General features: G+C 36.8%; 1 protein-coding gene across 1 annotated transcript in view; it reads right to left on the reverse strand.

The window, feature by feature from the left end:
- LOC123546916 (protocadherin Fat 4-like) overlaps positions 1 to 16609 on the reverse strand; it is a 52642-nt gene continuing 36033 nt past the window's right edge. Inside the window, exons 15-23 of the mRNA XM_045333564.2 lie at positions 16118 to 16232; positions 13332 to 13361; positions 11400 to 11509; positions 10953 to 11002; positions 9606 to 9766; positions 6009 to 6126; positions 5712 to 5725; positions 4382 to 4517; positions 1 to 3930 (exon numbers count right to left, since the gene is read on the reverse strand). Of these exons, the coding sequence (XP_045189499.2) occupies positions 3789 to 3930; positions 4382 to 4517; positions 5712 to 5725; positions 6009 to 6126; positions 9606 to 9766; positions 10953 to 11002; positions 11400 to 11509; positions 13332 to 13361; positions 16118 to 16232 (876 nt within the window). The 3' untranslated portion in view covers positions 1 to 3788. The remainder of the gene's footprint in view (positions 3931 to 4381; positions 4518 to 5711; positions 5726 to 6008; positions 6127 to 9605; positions 9767 to 10952; positions 11003 to 11399; positions 11510 to 13331; positions 13362 to 16117; positions 16233 to 16609) is intronic.

Raw genomic sequence — 16609 nt, forward strand, 5'->3', positions numbered from 1 at the left:
TTGGTTTATAAAAATCCAAAGATTTTATTCACTCCCGCATTAAATAAAGTTATAAATAGTAAACCACTTCAAACTTATTGTTCAATAAACGATCAAAATATCCCACATAGTTTTAAGATATGTTTCATTGCAGTTTGCTACGAAGAAACGAAGAATACATGCTAATATGTTAACATAACTTTACATAATAAATTAAAGTGAAAAGTGTTTTATAACTTGAGGAAAGAACGGCCGCGATATGTAGACAACTCATTGGTTGAACAGAAAGAATTTCAATTTTACAGCACTTTTGACTGTTGCATAAAATAGAAATTATTTGATTTATGAGTAATCTGTATCGCGTGTTTGGCATATTGCACTATGTTACCATTGTTTCGTTCTTTTTCCATTCACTGATAGACCGCCATTTTTGTTTGAATAATTGAATAATTTGAATTATTGCAGATTTGGCAACATTGTCATAGCCCGAATGTTATGTATACAGAAAACAGAGTAACTTCAATTGCTGTAATTCTGACCTGAATTATATAGAATATTTTAGAATAAAATTCTGCGTCTAAGCTACTCAGGTCATTCTCATATAAACCTTATGCAATCAGTGACCTCTCTGAACAAAATTTTAAGGATGCTATCAAATTAAAATAATATACATTTATGGGAGCATGCCTTCGAAATGGTGTCATGATTTTCAAAATTTAGAAGGAAACGTTTTTCTTTAGTAAATAAATGTAAAAGAATGTAAAAACTAGAGGTGCTTTTGAGAAAAGCGCAGGTCTCCCACAACTGCCTAATCATCTGAATAGTAAGTCTGTCTTTATATACTGTTTACGTGTTGCAGTAAGCGGCCTGTTGGTATTCACATGTTGGAGTAACCGGCCTACATCTGTGTATCGGTGATTATGTTCAAGGGCCATAATTCCGAAGTGCCTGGGCCGATTAAGCTAGTTATCGAACTTGGCCGAGGACATATTGGCACACACATTTTGTTCAAGTTTGATGGAGATCCAGATGAGAAATGTTCGACTTAGAGTGCGGACAAGCTTTGTGACAGACACACAGACACACAGGAGTAAATCAATATGTCTCCCACACCACTATGTGGTGGGAGACATAATTAAGCTCAGAATCTTTTACAAAAACAATTCATGAAGTCTGTTGAATATACTCAGAATAGTATAGAATTTATCAAGTAAAATAATATTGATTAAAAAGTTTTGAAATGTAATACATACGATATCTGTATATATTGCTAAAGCTTCTTCTTTAGATATACTACCACAAATACCTTGCGTACATGAAAAATATTTTTTTAAAACCTCAATCATTCATACAAGTCATACAAGCAATTTGAGCAGATACAATGCTGCAAGAAAATAAATTGTGATTTATGACTTAATTTCTGTACATTCAAAACTTCAAGTTTATATCACTTTCGTATATAATATATGCTTAGCAGTTTAATCCCTTGTTTAAAGCTTGGTTGTCACGCATGTATGAGCATATATATACGAATTTATATCAAAAATATCATGTAAAAAAGACAGTTCCGTCAGAAATACACGGTGTTATTGGCACACATAAAAAGTGCGTGTGACTTTTTCTTGGACGGGCTCGTGTCGAATACAACTTTAAGCCTTGCTTCAGTTTTTTACGACACGAGCCGTACATAAAATGGTATGGCACAGAAAAAAATAACACATGCACGAATTCAGGACATAGCGCACCTTGACTTTTTTTTCAAACATTCGAAGATATTTTTGTGACTCTATTGACACTAGGGATAATGCATAGTATTACGTCATTTTAATAAATTTGCATGTTCTAGCATTTTTAAATATTGAAGCTATTTTGTCTTTTAGTTAACGGAAATATCGAACAAAAACGTAATCATTATATTTTATATTCGTATTCATAGAAATGTCAATTAAGAATCTGGCCTACATCAAAGAGTTGACTGTAAACGTAACCTCAAAAATGGGTAAGGTAAACGATGAAAGTAAGGTTAGTAATCGGACTGGTCTCTGTGACATGAAACACTTCTATGTCACTGCAGGAAAACCGCTGTAGACTGATTTTTTTGTTGGACAATAAATTCTGACAATAAAAATTAAATATATCTTAAAGAAGAAATATCATCTCTGCTATTGATAGTAGTCAATAAACGCCTAAACACATTGAATTGCAATAGTATTTGATCTAACAATGCCCATTAATCGAGAAACTGAAATGAGCCGTGCCATGAGAAAACCAACATAGTGGGTATGCGACCAGCATGGATCCAGACCAGCCTGCGCATCCGCGCAGTCTGGTCAGGATCCATGCTGTTCGCTAACAGTTTCTCCAATTCCAGTAGGCTTTAAAAGCGAACAGCATGGAGCCTGACCAGACTGCGCGGATGCGCAGGCTGGTCTGGATCCATGCTGGTCGCATACCCACTATGTTGGTTTTCCCATGGCACGGCTCAAATGTTTTTTTTTTAACTCTCTATCCGTTTTTATAGTAAATAAGTATGAGATGTTTATGTGTCTACGTTTGAAATTGAGCGTAAAATTATTCCAAACCTAACATAGTTCGCTGGACTCGTCTCAGTTTTAAATAGATAATGTGAAATATACTTAACAAAATCATTTTATGACGACTAAGGCTCTAAGAAAGCTCAAATGAAAAATTCTACAACTTTATTTTAATCACCTGATATAAACAAAAAGACAAATCATACGCCCCTTAGCTCAATGCACAAAAACCTTACTTAAATATTTAATTTAAAGACTTACTGAGAGTGAAGGAAAATAAATGCCAAAATTTTGAAACGTGTTTGAACACCTGTCATTTTTGATACATATTTATTGCTACTCCTTCTGATCTTGAATGATATATCGACTATTGTGTGCATTGCAAATGACAAATTAAATCTTACTAAAGTATGCTTAATAAAGGCAGTTTCCATTTATATAGCTAGATGTAGCCCTTTTAAATCCCTCTTGTTTATAAATACAAAACTATTATTTCATATCTTTACGTTCAACTTACACAAGTCATAATATATTCTAAATCCCCCCCACCCCCAGAACTAAAGAAAACAAGAGCTGTCGAAGGACAGCAACGCTCGACTATTCAACAGCCTTGTCAAGTCGAAAAAGGGGCATAATTTTGTAAAAATGCAAAACAGAGTTATGGATCCTGTACAATGCGTGTCAGATCATCACAGTGGATATGTGTGTGAAGTTTCAATCCATTCCCATTAGTTGGTCCTGAAATACAAGCTTAAATACAAAAACTTTACTAAAACCGGGACGCCGACGGGAACGTGGACGCCGACGAATCGACGAGTCCAATAGTTCTACATATTCTTCGATTGTCGGGCTAAAAATAGTATCATCATTCATGTATGATACAAAATGCCTATAATAAATATATTGCCAAAGATAATGTACAACATGCATATTTCACACTTTTCACACAGCCTCAGTGTTGATAAAGGCACTAGGTTAATCATTGTATGTTACAAAAAATAAATTCACTTATCATCGAAATTGTCCTGACACACCCAGTCTCTTGTTTATTTCGTTTCTGTTGCCCGAAAACACGAAATGTCAGCTCCGAAGTCAAAACGTTCAGGTTTCGTAAAACCAGTTGTGGAAAACTTCATCATGTATTACAAAGATACACATTTTTTTATTTAAAAAAGTCGCTTAGATATATTACTTTAACATCCCGCATCTAATCTCTTAACTTCCGTAACTAATCTCTTTTAAAAGTCCAGCAGAACCTCAAAATTGAATATCTATCTAGAAACGATAACCGTCAGTAGAAAGTCCATAAAAGTCCCTTTTATCTACATAGTCATAACGGTCGCTCCTCGGACGGTCATATGATCGTCTGTTGTCATCTCTCCAGTCCATTACATAACTGTCCCGCCCCGACACATACCTGCAATAGTCAGTCAAAATAAATGGAATAAATACCTGTTGCGTTTACATTTTGATATGATCATTTCATTTTTTAGTTATAAATCTACAGAAAGATAACATGTATCGAAACTATATTAGTTTATTTTCCGGCAATGGAGCTGAAATATTTACTGCACACCAGTGGTACGTACGTAATGTTTATAAGGCGCAGTTTATCAATTTAATGCCGTGACACAACCAATACTCGTTTTTTGAAATCTTTTAAACACTCAAGAAGAAGACGTTTTAAAACTACTTAAAAAGAACATGTTTTATTATAACATAAAATTGAAGATAAAACTTCTATCTGGCCACAATTGTTAATATTAGCGCCATCGGATGAATAGAACATGATTTTAAAGTAAAATACAGGATAAATGTACTTTAGCCGGAAATGTTCCGCGCATCATTGCCCGCGACTATGTTCTTACCTCCTTCGCCTTTTCTCGTACTGTTCTTTATTGTTCATCCAGAAACAAACAATGGCCGTTATGATTATAATCAAAATAAGAGGTAGACCTATACCAAGTCCAAGGCCTAATATCAAATCAAGATTGTCGTCGTCTTCTGAAAAATAAATTGATGACATTAAAACATCATTTAAAAAACATTATGCCATTAAAATAATACCATTAAAACAACTTCTAAAATGTTATACAAAATGTTATGCCATAAAAAAATCTCTTATTGAAAATTCTAATTTGCTTGTTAAAAACACTTACGCAAGAATGACGTCACGTTAACGTGTGGTGACGTCAAAGTTTTTGTTGCGATCAAGTAAGAGGCCCCATGTTTTAACACTATTTATACACTCGGGCGGTAATACGTCGTACAAAAAATTTCAATCGGACTGCGCCTCGTGAAATTATTACGCCCGACGTATAACCACCCATCGTGCATAAATAGTGTTAAAACACTCTTTTTGCTATAAATTATTTCTTAAACAATGCCATTCAAATGCCGGGCAAATTATTACCCGTACTTTATCGTAACTAGTGTAGCTAGTAATAACAACCTGGTTTAACTGTGTTTAAACAAAATTCACCAGGATTCCAAAGACTGAGATACGGACAGCACGGCATAGTTCCCAGAGAGGCAGGAGACAGGACGGGCGGATGAAACAGGGATACATACGGACAGGGTGACTGCAATAGGACATCCCTCAAAAGTTGACACATTAACAAATGCCAATGATTGCTTTTAAAGCTATTCGTTCAAATCACTTCTACTTAGAAATAGGCCTAATATACATTTTTCTCGAATAAATCTTGCGCAAATGTGGACTGGTTTCACAGTAATCTGTAAAAAAATTCTACCAAGGAAGACACAAGGGGAATGATACCAAATATCATATCGTTACCTCGGATTAAAAGGAAATTAACTGCATTGACATTAAAGAAGGTAGCTGACGGTATGCTATGATGAAATTAACAGAAAAGTAAGCATCTTGCTTGTTACTTACCATATTTCCGTCTATTTTATTTCCGCACTTTAACTGTTTTATGGAACTATTGGAATGGCTCTTTTAAAGCAATATTGTAAAGTAGTAGACACTATGAACATATTAAGTATGCATATGACTCATTAAGGAGGTTATTGAGATTGAAAATTGACCTCCTCGGCGTAATATGAGTACACAGATGAGTTACTTATCTTACAACTCAGGTAATGGCTCAAATTAATGTTCTAGATTCAATTTTATCCTACCTGTATACTGTAAATGTATATTGCCTATATTGTATATAAAAATAAATTTCTTACCTTCAGGTATAGTTCTGAAAATAGAAACAGCATATATTTTTACTGAGGAAACTTAAAGCGAAAATCGGATGTTATATGAACATGGATATGAAGGTAAATCTGAAAATACAAATTCAGACAGCAGATAAGAAAAAATCTGGCTCTTATAAAGAAGCTATTAAAACAGCACAGGAATCGCTATGAATAAGCTGATATTTTTGCGTATTCCCGTGCAGCAGAACTATATCAGTATGCAAAAATAATGCGTTAAAGGCCGGTACGCTAGGTTTAGTAGCAAATTCTTATTATCTATGATACCTGCATGCTGCCGTACTATCTACGTACTGACACGTCTGACCTGTCGGACACGTGACGTATGTTGAATACACCTGACACACTTTTGCTCCTGTGTTACTCGTGCCGGAAGTTACTCCCACTAAAATATAGTTTAATTCTATTAATGCAAAGTCTAGTGCAATTATAAGTTTACACTCCCACTAAAATATAGCTTAATTCTATTAATGCAAAGTCTAGTGCAATTATAAGTTTACACTCCCACTAAAATATAGTTTAATTCTATTAATGCAAAGTCTAGTGCAATTATAAGTTTACACTCCCACTAAAATATAGTTTAATTCTATTAATGCAAAGTCTAGTGCAATTATAAGTTTACACTTCCCTAAAATAGTTTATTAATCTATTAATGCAAAGTCTAGTGCAATTATAAGTTTTACACTCCCACTAAATATAGCTTAATTCTATTAATGCAAAGTCTAGTGCAATTATAAGTTTACACTCCCACTAAAATATAATTTAATTCTATTAATGCAAAGTCTAGTGCAGTTATAAGTTTACACTTCCTATAGTGACGCTTTATAATAACCAAAATCAAATAGCTGGATTTATTATTGTATTGCGCATACAATACTTCTGTTATGTTTTATAGTACAATTATACTGAAATCACTTGCATCACGCCATATCGTAAAATGGCTGTATTTTAACGGCTATCTAAAATTTTACAATGTTTTGAACCGGGTGTAATACATAGAACTTCAGATCAATTCAGAGTGACCTTCACTAATATTATTTGTGAAGAAGTCTACCATACAATGCCGTTATTCATACATGCGTACGCCAAAGAGTGCGTGCGCGCGCGCGTGTGTGTCCTTAAAATCGTGATCGGTAACCCATTTGAGCGACTATTCCAGAAGACTGTAGAAAAAGTTTAGTGAGTTTTCTATCTCACCACTCAATATGTCTTTGTGGACTAATTTAAAAGTTACGGCAGAAGTTTTCGTGTTTTTAACTACGGACAAATTTAGGGGTATGACCGTAAACTTTATTTCAGTGATTGATCAAATTGCATAGGAAAAGGACAGGAGATTCTCTCCGTTGTTAAGAGTGTTAGATGCATCGGCTTGGTCCTATTGTAAATAATGAAAACAGGAAACTACTTTTGAAAAAATTGCATGCCAAGATACTGCTTCATTTGAATGTAATATCTGGGTAATTATTTGGTCAAATTATATAACCTAAATGCTAGGGGCCGGAAAGGGAAACTATTGGCCTTTGACCTCAGGGTATGACCTTGATCTTTGAGCTAGGAGTCTTGTGACATTTGTGCAAAAATAATAATAAAATCGCTTGATGGATGACAGAGTTATGGACTGCACAGGAAATAAACCCTACTATTGTTTGATCTCCAAGTGTGACCTCGACGCTAGACGTTCCTCCTTGACCTCTAAGCTAGGGGCCTTTGTTTTGCACAAGACACGTTGTCTGATCATGGGATACACTTGTGCCAAGTAATAATAAAACTACTTCAACAATGACCGGAGTTATGAACCGGAAAGAAAAAGATAACACTATTTACTTTGACCTCAGAGTGCATTCTTGATCTTTAGGATAGAGGTCTCAGTGTTATGCATGACACGTCATCTAATTATGGATTACATTTGTTACGTTTGTGCCAAATAATATTAAAATTTCCTCAAGGATGACAGTGTTATGGACCGGACAGGAATTCCCTTTGAGCCAGGGGTCTGGGTACTGCGCACTACACATCCTCTGATTGTGTAGAAGATTTGTGTAAAGTAATATTAAAGTCCCTTGATGGATGGTTGAGTAACAGACCGGACAGGGAAAAAAGCCCTGTTGACTTTTGACTTCCAAGTGTGACCTTGACCTTTAAACTAAGAGTCTGGGTTTTTAATATGACACATCAACATTTGTGACTAGTAATATTAAAATCCCGTGATGGATGACAAAGTTACAGACTGGACACGAATCCATGGCGAACAAACGCACGGACCAACGCTGCAATTACTATATGCCACCCCAAGGAGGGGGCATAAAATAATCTATGAAGAAACTTGACTCTTAGGTCTACATGCTGATCTGATTTCCTATGCGCGTACGTATAGTAAAATAGTACCGTTCGTTTGGGTGGACGGATAGCTCAGTGGTTTGCACACTGGCCTTCCAATCCTGAGGTCGGGGGTTCGATCCCCGGCAGCTACTCGGGAATTTTCAGAAACGCTTTTCGGTGTTTTCCACCAAACTAGAGGTGTACTGGTCAGGAACCCAGGCAATCCTTGCGTGTATCAGTGCTATACACTGGGCACGTCAAAGAACCAGGCTGTCTATTCGCAACGAGCTAGGCTAAGTTAGCCGGACAAGCCTGTATCTGATTTCTGATCTCTCTGTCGTAGGTGCTTTGTCTCACTCTGTCCCTCTGGTCAGATCGCTCTGTGCCTGTACTAGTAGAGGATGAATTTATGCGCCCTGTGTGGCTGCATTTGAACTATGTAAAGCGCCTTTGAACGTGATATTGATCATGAAAAGGGCGCTATATAAATCTGGTATAATAATAATAATAATAATAATAAAATTTATTCAAGGTTTTAGTTCACTGTTTTTACGCAGCCGCCCTCACTTTTAAAAAAAAAATCCCTATTACACCACCCTGCCTACTACGAAAAAATGTCCTAGCTAGAACCATTCTAGAACCTGCAGAATCTACTCACATGGATATGTTGACGTTATCGCCCTAGCAAGCTGAGGCACCAGTAAACCCCTCGGTGTCTTCTATAGACGTTATGACAAGACAAGCACACTCATTATCCCTACATTAAGTTTAACTTTTTCATATTTTTTTGAAACTTATCAAAATGTCGTGAATGTATGTCAGTCATTTGCGAAACTGTCTATATCGTCATGTAATTCAATTCTTGTTCCATCATACGTCACTGGCATATGTGAACCTGTTTCTATGGTAACATTCTATGCTTGCTTCATGTACTAAATCATCTAATAAAAGTTTTATAGTGAAATCTCGTTAATTTGGTTTTATTGACAAACAAATCTGCCAGTATAATGGATGTCATACCAGAGAAAGCGATCTTACCTTTATATTTATAAGCAATACTTAAAACATTGAAAACATTATTTTATCATGAGTGTTTAGTCTGGCATTGTATTTCATTTGTATATTATGTTCTATACCAGACTTCGTTCAAAGGCGCTTTACACAGCGCAAATGCAGCCACTCAGGGCGCCAAAATCATCCTCTTCTAGTACATACACATACCAGAGGGACAGAGCGAGAGAAAGTCCCCAGAACAAACACACGCACGCACTCAGAGAGAATTCCTTTTAGATACAGTCATGTCCGGCTAAGTTAGCCTAACTCTTGCGAGTAGACAGTCTGGTTCTTTAACATGACCGGTGAATAGTACCAACACACGCCAGTCCGTCTTTTCTGGGAAGAACTAGTACTGGCTTCATAGTTAGGTGGGAGACACTCAAGAGCATCTCGGAAATTGCCAATGTCTGGACCTGGATTCAAATCCCAGATCTCTGGATTTTACCACTGGACCACCGGGCTACCTAACACGTGTTATATGGTGAATACCTGTGTTGCCGTTTACTGTCATAGCGGTGACTTTTGTGTTCACTCCATCAACAGCTGCTGTCTCACCATTCCTTAAATCTTGAAGATCACTGGCAAGCTGAGACTTCGCAGCCTCTGTGTTACTTATTATGATGATACTGTCGAAAAGTACTGAGCCACACCTGAAATTATATATTGTAACAATACGATTGTCGAAATGAATTTAAGTTAATATTTTATCAGCATGTAGGAACTGTTTTAAAAGCAGGCATTGAGGATTTTTAGATAAAATATATTATCAGTAGTAATACAACTCGTATCATTTTGAATAGTCGAATTCTTTAAAATGCATTTTACAACATTAATAGTAAGTTATGAAACTGGTTACATTGAAAGAGGATAATTTAAAAATTATTGAGGTTATAGAATAGTTATAATTAAAGCAATTATAATATTCATGTGTCGCCTTCGTGGACAAATGTTTATATATTAAACTTTGACTTATATCTAGGTAGGTACTCATCAATATTCTGTATGTCTTTAACTATTATCTACAACTTAAATAAAAAGATAATATGGTGGCTGATTTAGGACATTTCGTTATGGCATCCTGGTGCGCCATTCGTTGTGTCATCCTGACGCGCCAACACCCCATAACGAGAATTTAAAAGTTTTGTGTTTCATTTTGGCGCGCATACCAACGCGACATAGCAAAACTAACAACGCGACAGAATGAAACATTAAATTTCATGCTGGCGCCCGTAGCCTGCTATCAACGAAAAATTCGTTTGCGTGAATGCCAAGACGAAATGAAATGTTTGATTGCTTCGCGTTGGCGTGCGCACCATCGACAAAGATTTCATTTTGGCTTGTTAGTGCGCGCGCCAAGACGAAATAAAATGTTTCATTGTCTGGTGGTGGCCTGCAGGCTAGGACGACACAACGAAATTTGCTACATTACCTAGCCGCGTGCACGCAAAGCGCAGCATAACTAAATGAAAATTTTGTCAAAATGAAAATTTTGTTAATGTGCGCCTGCCAGCGCGAAATAAGATGCTTCTGTCTGTTACATTTTATGTTTCGTTATGTCGCATTCTTTGTTTTGTCGCATTGGCGCGCGCGTGAAAACAATACACAAGGCTTTCAAAATTTCATTCTGGCGCGTCGGCTTGCGCGCAAGGACGACTCAACCAAATGTGTTGCAAAACCTCACGCACGTCAAGAAATGTCCTTAATCAGCCAGCTTAGCTCTTGCTTACATCAAACATAAAATATCTTTTAAATAATGGGACAATTAATTAGACATGACAAAAACATTAACGAAAGTGAAAACTGATCAGTTGTCAGTAAAAATGTTTGAATACGTACCTAATATTAGAAACAAGGACACGTAGTGTTGGTGAAACTTTTGACTGCAACTACAAAAAAAATTAACCGTTATTCAAAAAAGTGAACAATCCATGAATATGTAAGTATATATGAGTGTTGCAATTTCTATTTATTGCCAGGTTACATGAGCAATGGATTTCTACTAACCGTTAAACATCTATCTGGCACTAATACTATTCAAAAATCCGTTTAATCTTGAACTTTCCTTATCTTTTCGCCCCAACGTTCCCGCTGCATTGTCGGAGAACTGTAGTTCGTACTCCGGTATACAAACATATTCTAGAGAAAAGTAAGTCATTAACCTTAACAGCGACCTATAAACAAGAAAATAAAATATATCTGGAAACGTATGCATCGCCTATAATCTGTTTGATGATCTTGAAATGCAGATAATGTTTATGTCCACACTTATATAAAATAACAAACCATTGATTCTAAGGCCGCCTTTAATGCAGCATATTTAGACGGTACTTCCAGATCCTTTGCTACACAGGCTTTGTCCAACGTCATTGCCACTGTTGCCTTGAATTCATTTGCTGATTTGAAAGAAAAAATGGATTGAGTTTGATAGAATAATAGAATTTGTAAACAGCAGATGAATAAGTCAATATCAAATTGGATATAGGTTTAACTTCTCTATCAAGTTTTTTTTTCAAAACCTACTTAACAAGCAGGAGAAACAATGAGTCACCTTAATTAAAGAAGCGTGTAAGTTCATTTTTGACAAAATGGAGTGTTTGGTATCGTTGGATTCGTCTTGAAACGCTCTACAACATGCACTAACTTATATGCGTGTAGCTCTAACATGAAAAGGGTAAATCGCTGTGCCACAAACGTCTAACTCGTCCAATCTATGTTCCAGTCAGATCTTTAAACGCGTTTTTCTCAAAACAACAACAACAACAACAACAACAACAAAACAAGGACTGTCACTATTGGTGACAAATGCTCACAAAGCGTGCCCAAGAATGCTACAGTTGTCGGCGCCAAAAAAAAAAACACACATCATTTCGTGACTTTGGCCTTGACCCGAAAGACCCTGTCATAAGCGTGACACACTTCTCAATATGGTTAACATTTGTGTCAAATTTGTTTCAAATCCCTTGATAAATGGCAGAGTTATGGACTAGACAAGAAACACTTTTGACTTCTAAGTGTGACCTTGACCTTGGAGCTAGGGGTCTGGGTCTTGCGCATGACACGTCATCTGAATATAGGGAACATTTTTGCCAAGAAATTTTAAAATCCTTTCATCAATGGCAGAGTTATGGACCGGACAAGAAACAGACCATATTAACCTTTAACCTCTAAGTGTGACCTTGACCTTAGAGCTAGGGGTCTGGGTCTTGCGCATGACACGTCGTCTCATTATGGTAACATTTATGCCAAGTTATTTCAAAACCCTTCATGGATGGCAGAGTAATGGACCGGACACGAAACAGACCCTGTTAACCTTTGACCTCTAAGTGTGACCATGACCTTGGAGTTAGGGCTCTGGGTCTTGAGCATAACACGTCGTCTCATTATGGTAAACATTTATGCCAAGTTATTTCAAAATCCCTTTACGGATAGCAAAGTTACAGCCCGGACAAGAATTTACACGGGCGCACGCACGGACGGACAGTGCGATTTTAATATGCCCACCTTCGGAGGCATAAAAAGTTATACGCTTCTGGAATTAAGGTGACGATTATTATGTTTTGATGTAAAAAAAAATGAACATAATCTTTCTTACAACCATGAAATATATACTCGAGTTTTAGCAATACATGTATTTAAAGAAATTGTAGCTATACGAATACTTGTATTTAAAGAAATTGTAGCTATACGAATACTTTAAAACTAACCAGGAACAGAAATTGTCATTGAAATTTGTATGTTTTATTTGTCATCACAGAGTCAACCTGTCAGGACTTTGAAATGTTCTGTTGTAATTGGCACACATTAATGATTAAGAAAGTTGGCGATTAACATGAAGTATTACATGATATCACTTAAGAAATGAAATGTGACATAGTCGGATAAGCTACACATTTTATGATTACAAAGCCTGGAACATCTAATCATAACATTTTATTTAAGTATTATCATTTCATTACACTGCATTTTGAGCAAATTATGCGATCTCGGAAAAGGGTATAAGATTGTAAAATGCAAAATACAGTTATTGAACATAAGCAATGCATGTCGGACGCCGACGCGGACGCTGAATGGATGAGTGGTGCAGCTGTAACTATTCCTCAAATACTCGAGCTAGAACAATTCGATCAAATATTCACTCCTAGATGGAAACCACGAGAAAGACTGCAATCTATCATTTAAAATGATAAATAGTTATCTGTACTAACTATTACTTACCTCCCGCATTCAATGTTTCAGTTGATGTACCTAAAATGTAAAAAAAAAGATAGTTTGACACGAAAGTTTTATTTTGTTTTCCGACCAGAAGATAATGTAAAACAAAAGTTAAAAGCACAGGTGTACATATAAACACATAAAGCTCCAGCTTTTGAAACATTTCTACTCAATGTTAGAATCCCAGGTCTGATCTTAAAAATATCTTACACCTGGATTAGGATTGTCTAATACTGTTAACTAAAACAAGTCCTAATTCATGAATCATTTCTGTTTAAAAGAAATACCCAGTTTGGAACCAACGTTGATCTTCCAAACTTTCAACTTAATTAAATGATATTCACTTTACGACCGTGTGCGTAAATGTTACATAAAAATATTGAAGGCTGACCACTACCAAATCAAATGCAAGCCTCCGCCAGTCTATCACATGTAGTCCAAACATAAATAGTGCCAATCTCTTCCGTCTCTCGTTCCCTTTCTTTATAGCATCGTATTTTCTTTTACTCTACGGCGTTGTAGTATTATATCGAAATCGGCATGTCACTATCGCATGCATGCAACATGAAATGGCGTCGAAAGAATTTTTTGTCTCGAAAAGAGACATTGAAAGAAGCGAAAAGGAGTAAATTCAGCGGGTTGTATTTAACGAACTGTAGTTTTCTTAAATGAAGGTAAACACTCTTCCCCCCCCCCCCCACCCCTTTTTATAGAGGCGATATAGTTCTTTATGCACCTGTCAATATTTTGCCCGCCCGGGGGAGCGGCGGGCATACACGGGACTTTAGACAGAAGACCATTTCCGACAGGCGGGAATTTGACAAACATTTGATGTACCAACCAGGCTCTAGGTTGGGATTTAGACAAAAAAGGTTAGTCCCTAGGGTGGGGATTTAGACAACAAAATTTTTGAAATGTCAAATTCCCCCGGGTCGGCCCGCCGCCCCCCTGGGCGGGCAAAATATTGACAGGTGCATTATGGGAATATAAGTCTATGAAAATTTGATTTCCTAGAAAATGTCGAAAAACAGTGATGTAGATGGATTTTATATGTAATAATGAACAGCCGGATTTAGTGGTGTTCAATCTTGAACAGGCCATCTGCAGCAGTCTTTATTTAATGTTTGGCTTCAGTAAGGGAAATAACCTAACTAATTGTTGTGACTGGTTTAAGAGAACTTGTAACTCTGAAAACATGTCCACATTTATCGACATTAGCTTGTAAAGGAAGACAACTAATCAAGTAAGTATGCTGAAGATCGTATTATAGAAAACCGTATTTGAAAAGAGCGGACAGACCCTCCCCCCTCCCCCAGACCCCCGCCAAATAACATTGGGAGAGGACCGTTAATGATGCTATAGACCAAATCTAATGAAGACCTATCAAGCGTTTCATAAGAAAAAAATCATTTATGGTTTATTTTCTATTTTAGCTCTAGTAGCCCCTAAATAGAGCCAAGTAAAGTTGGGAAAGAACCGTACAATGGTGCCACAGACCAAGTTTTATGAAAAACTATCAGGCGGTTCATGAGAAGAAAGCATTTAAAGTTTTTCTACTTTTTGCTCTAGTGACCCCTGAAAGAGACCAAGCATCCCAATTCGTATAAAACTGAGACAGGACATTCTAATAATTCTACAGACCAAGTCAGATGAAGATCCATCAGGCGGTTCTTGACAAGAAGTCATTTAAAGGATTTTTATATTTTTATCTCTGCCACCCAAACCCTCCCTTTCAAAAAAAAAGTGGCCAAACTGAAACATTTGAACAAAATTTATAGAGGTCTAAGCCAGGATACTACTGACCAAGTATGGTGCAATTCTGACTAGTAGTTTCAGAGGAGATGTCATCTGGAGAAAAGTGTGGATGAACGGACGACGGACGGCAAGTAATATGTTATTGTTATCACAATAGCTCATCGAAACACTATCTTACGTCTATTAAAGGGGGGGGGGGGGGTGGGTAAAAGGAAGGGGAATGTAGGGGCTGGTTAACCCTATCAAAACCTCAGGTGTACAACTACGTACTAGTATTCTGAATAACATTCCTGTACAATTTCATGACTCAAGGTCAAACGTATGTCGAGATACATGAGACACATTCTTTTATGCATTGAAAAGCATATTTTCGACCAGTTAGAAATGGCTCGTAAAATGTAAAAATGGGGGATGCAGGAAAGTAGGTTAAAGGGTTGGTCTGAGTGGAGGCAGCGAATATATGAGGGAATCGACAAAAAAAACCAATATGATATATATAAGATGAGGAGTGTAAATATCTTAACTGAGGGAAGAGAACGCGGGGATTTTAGGATATGTAATGGGTGGGGGCAATAGAAAAAGTGCAGGTACGGTTAGAAGTGGGTGTAAGAGGAATACCAGTAAGATATACTGAACTTTAGAAGTTTGTCTTAAAACGTTAAAACAACACTATTTCAACATTTGGCCCCAGTGACATTGACCTATAGGATACCTGACCCTAAAATAATGGATGTATGACCCTGACGAAGACCAACCCTTATGTGAAGTTTACTGGTAACAGGGTCAGTGATAAAGAAGACATAGTAAAACTGAGAGGCTGGTCATAAAACTTGAACCGGAGTGCAATGGCGACGGCGACGGCCACGCCGCCGCCGCCGACGTCAGGGCGAGTACAATAATCCTCCCTATCGTTCGAATAGTCGAGTCAACATGTTGTAAAGGTTAACACTGGAACATGTTGGACATGAATGCCATTAACTGATTTAGCTCTAAGCCCATTATTTAACTGATACGGTATGGAAAAAGACACTTACTTATCTCGCATGTGTTGTCTGTTGTGCTCCTGTACCCCTGTTTACAAGTGCAATAATAGCTTCCAATGGTGTTTTCACAAGCCTGGTTTGCAATTGCGGTACAAATGTTAGCATTCTGAAATTGTATACAAAGGTATTTTTCTGTAAATAATTACTTATACCTTTAGTTTGTTGCACCTACTGTAGGAGAGAACACAGTTGTTTCACTCAGACTGTAAAGCAGAACGCATTTATTTACTCAGACTATAGAGCAGAATGCAGTTGTTTAACCCAGACTGTAAAGCAGAACGCATTTATTTACTCAGACTATAGAACAGAATGCAGTTGTTTAACCCAGAATGTAAAGCAGAACGCATTTATTTACTCAGACTATAGAGCAGAATGCAGTTGTTTAACCCAGACTGTAAAGCAGAACGCATTTATTTACTCAGACTATAGAACAGAATGCAGTTGTTTAACCCAGAATGTAAAGCAGAACGCATTTATTTACTC

This window comes from Mercenaria mercenaria, chromosome 9 (genome assembly GCF_021730395.1).
Source record: "Mercenaria mercenaria strain notata chromosome 9, MADL_Memer_1, whole genome shotgun sequence".
NCBI lineage: Eukaryota > Metazoa > Mollusca > Bivalvia > Venerida > Veneridae > Mercenaria > Mercenaria mercenaria.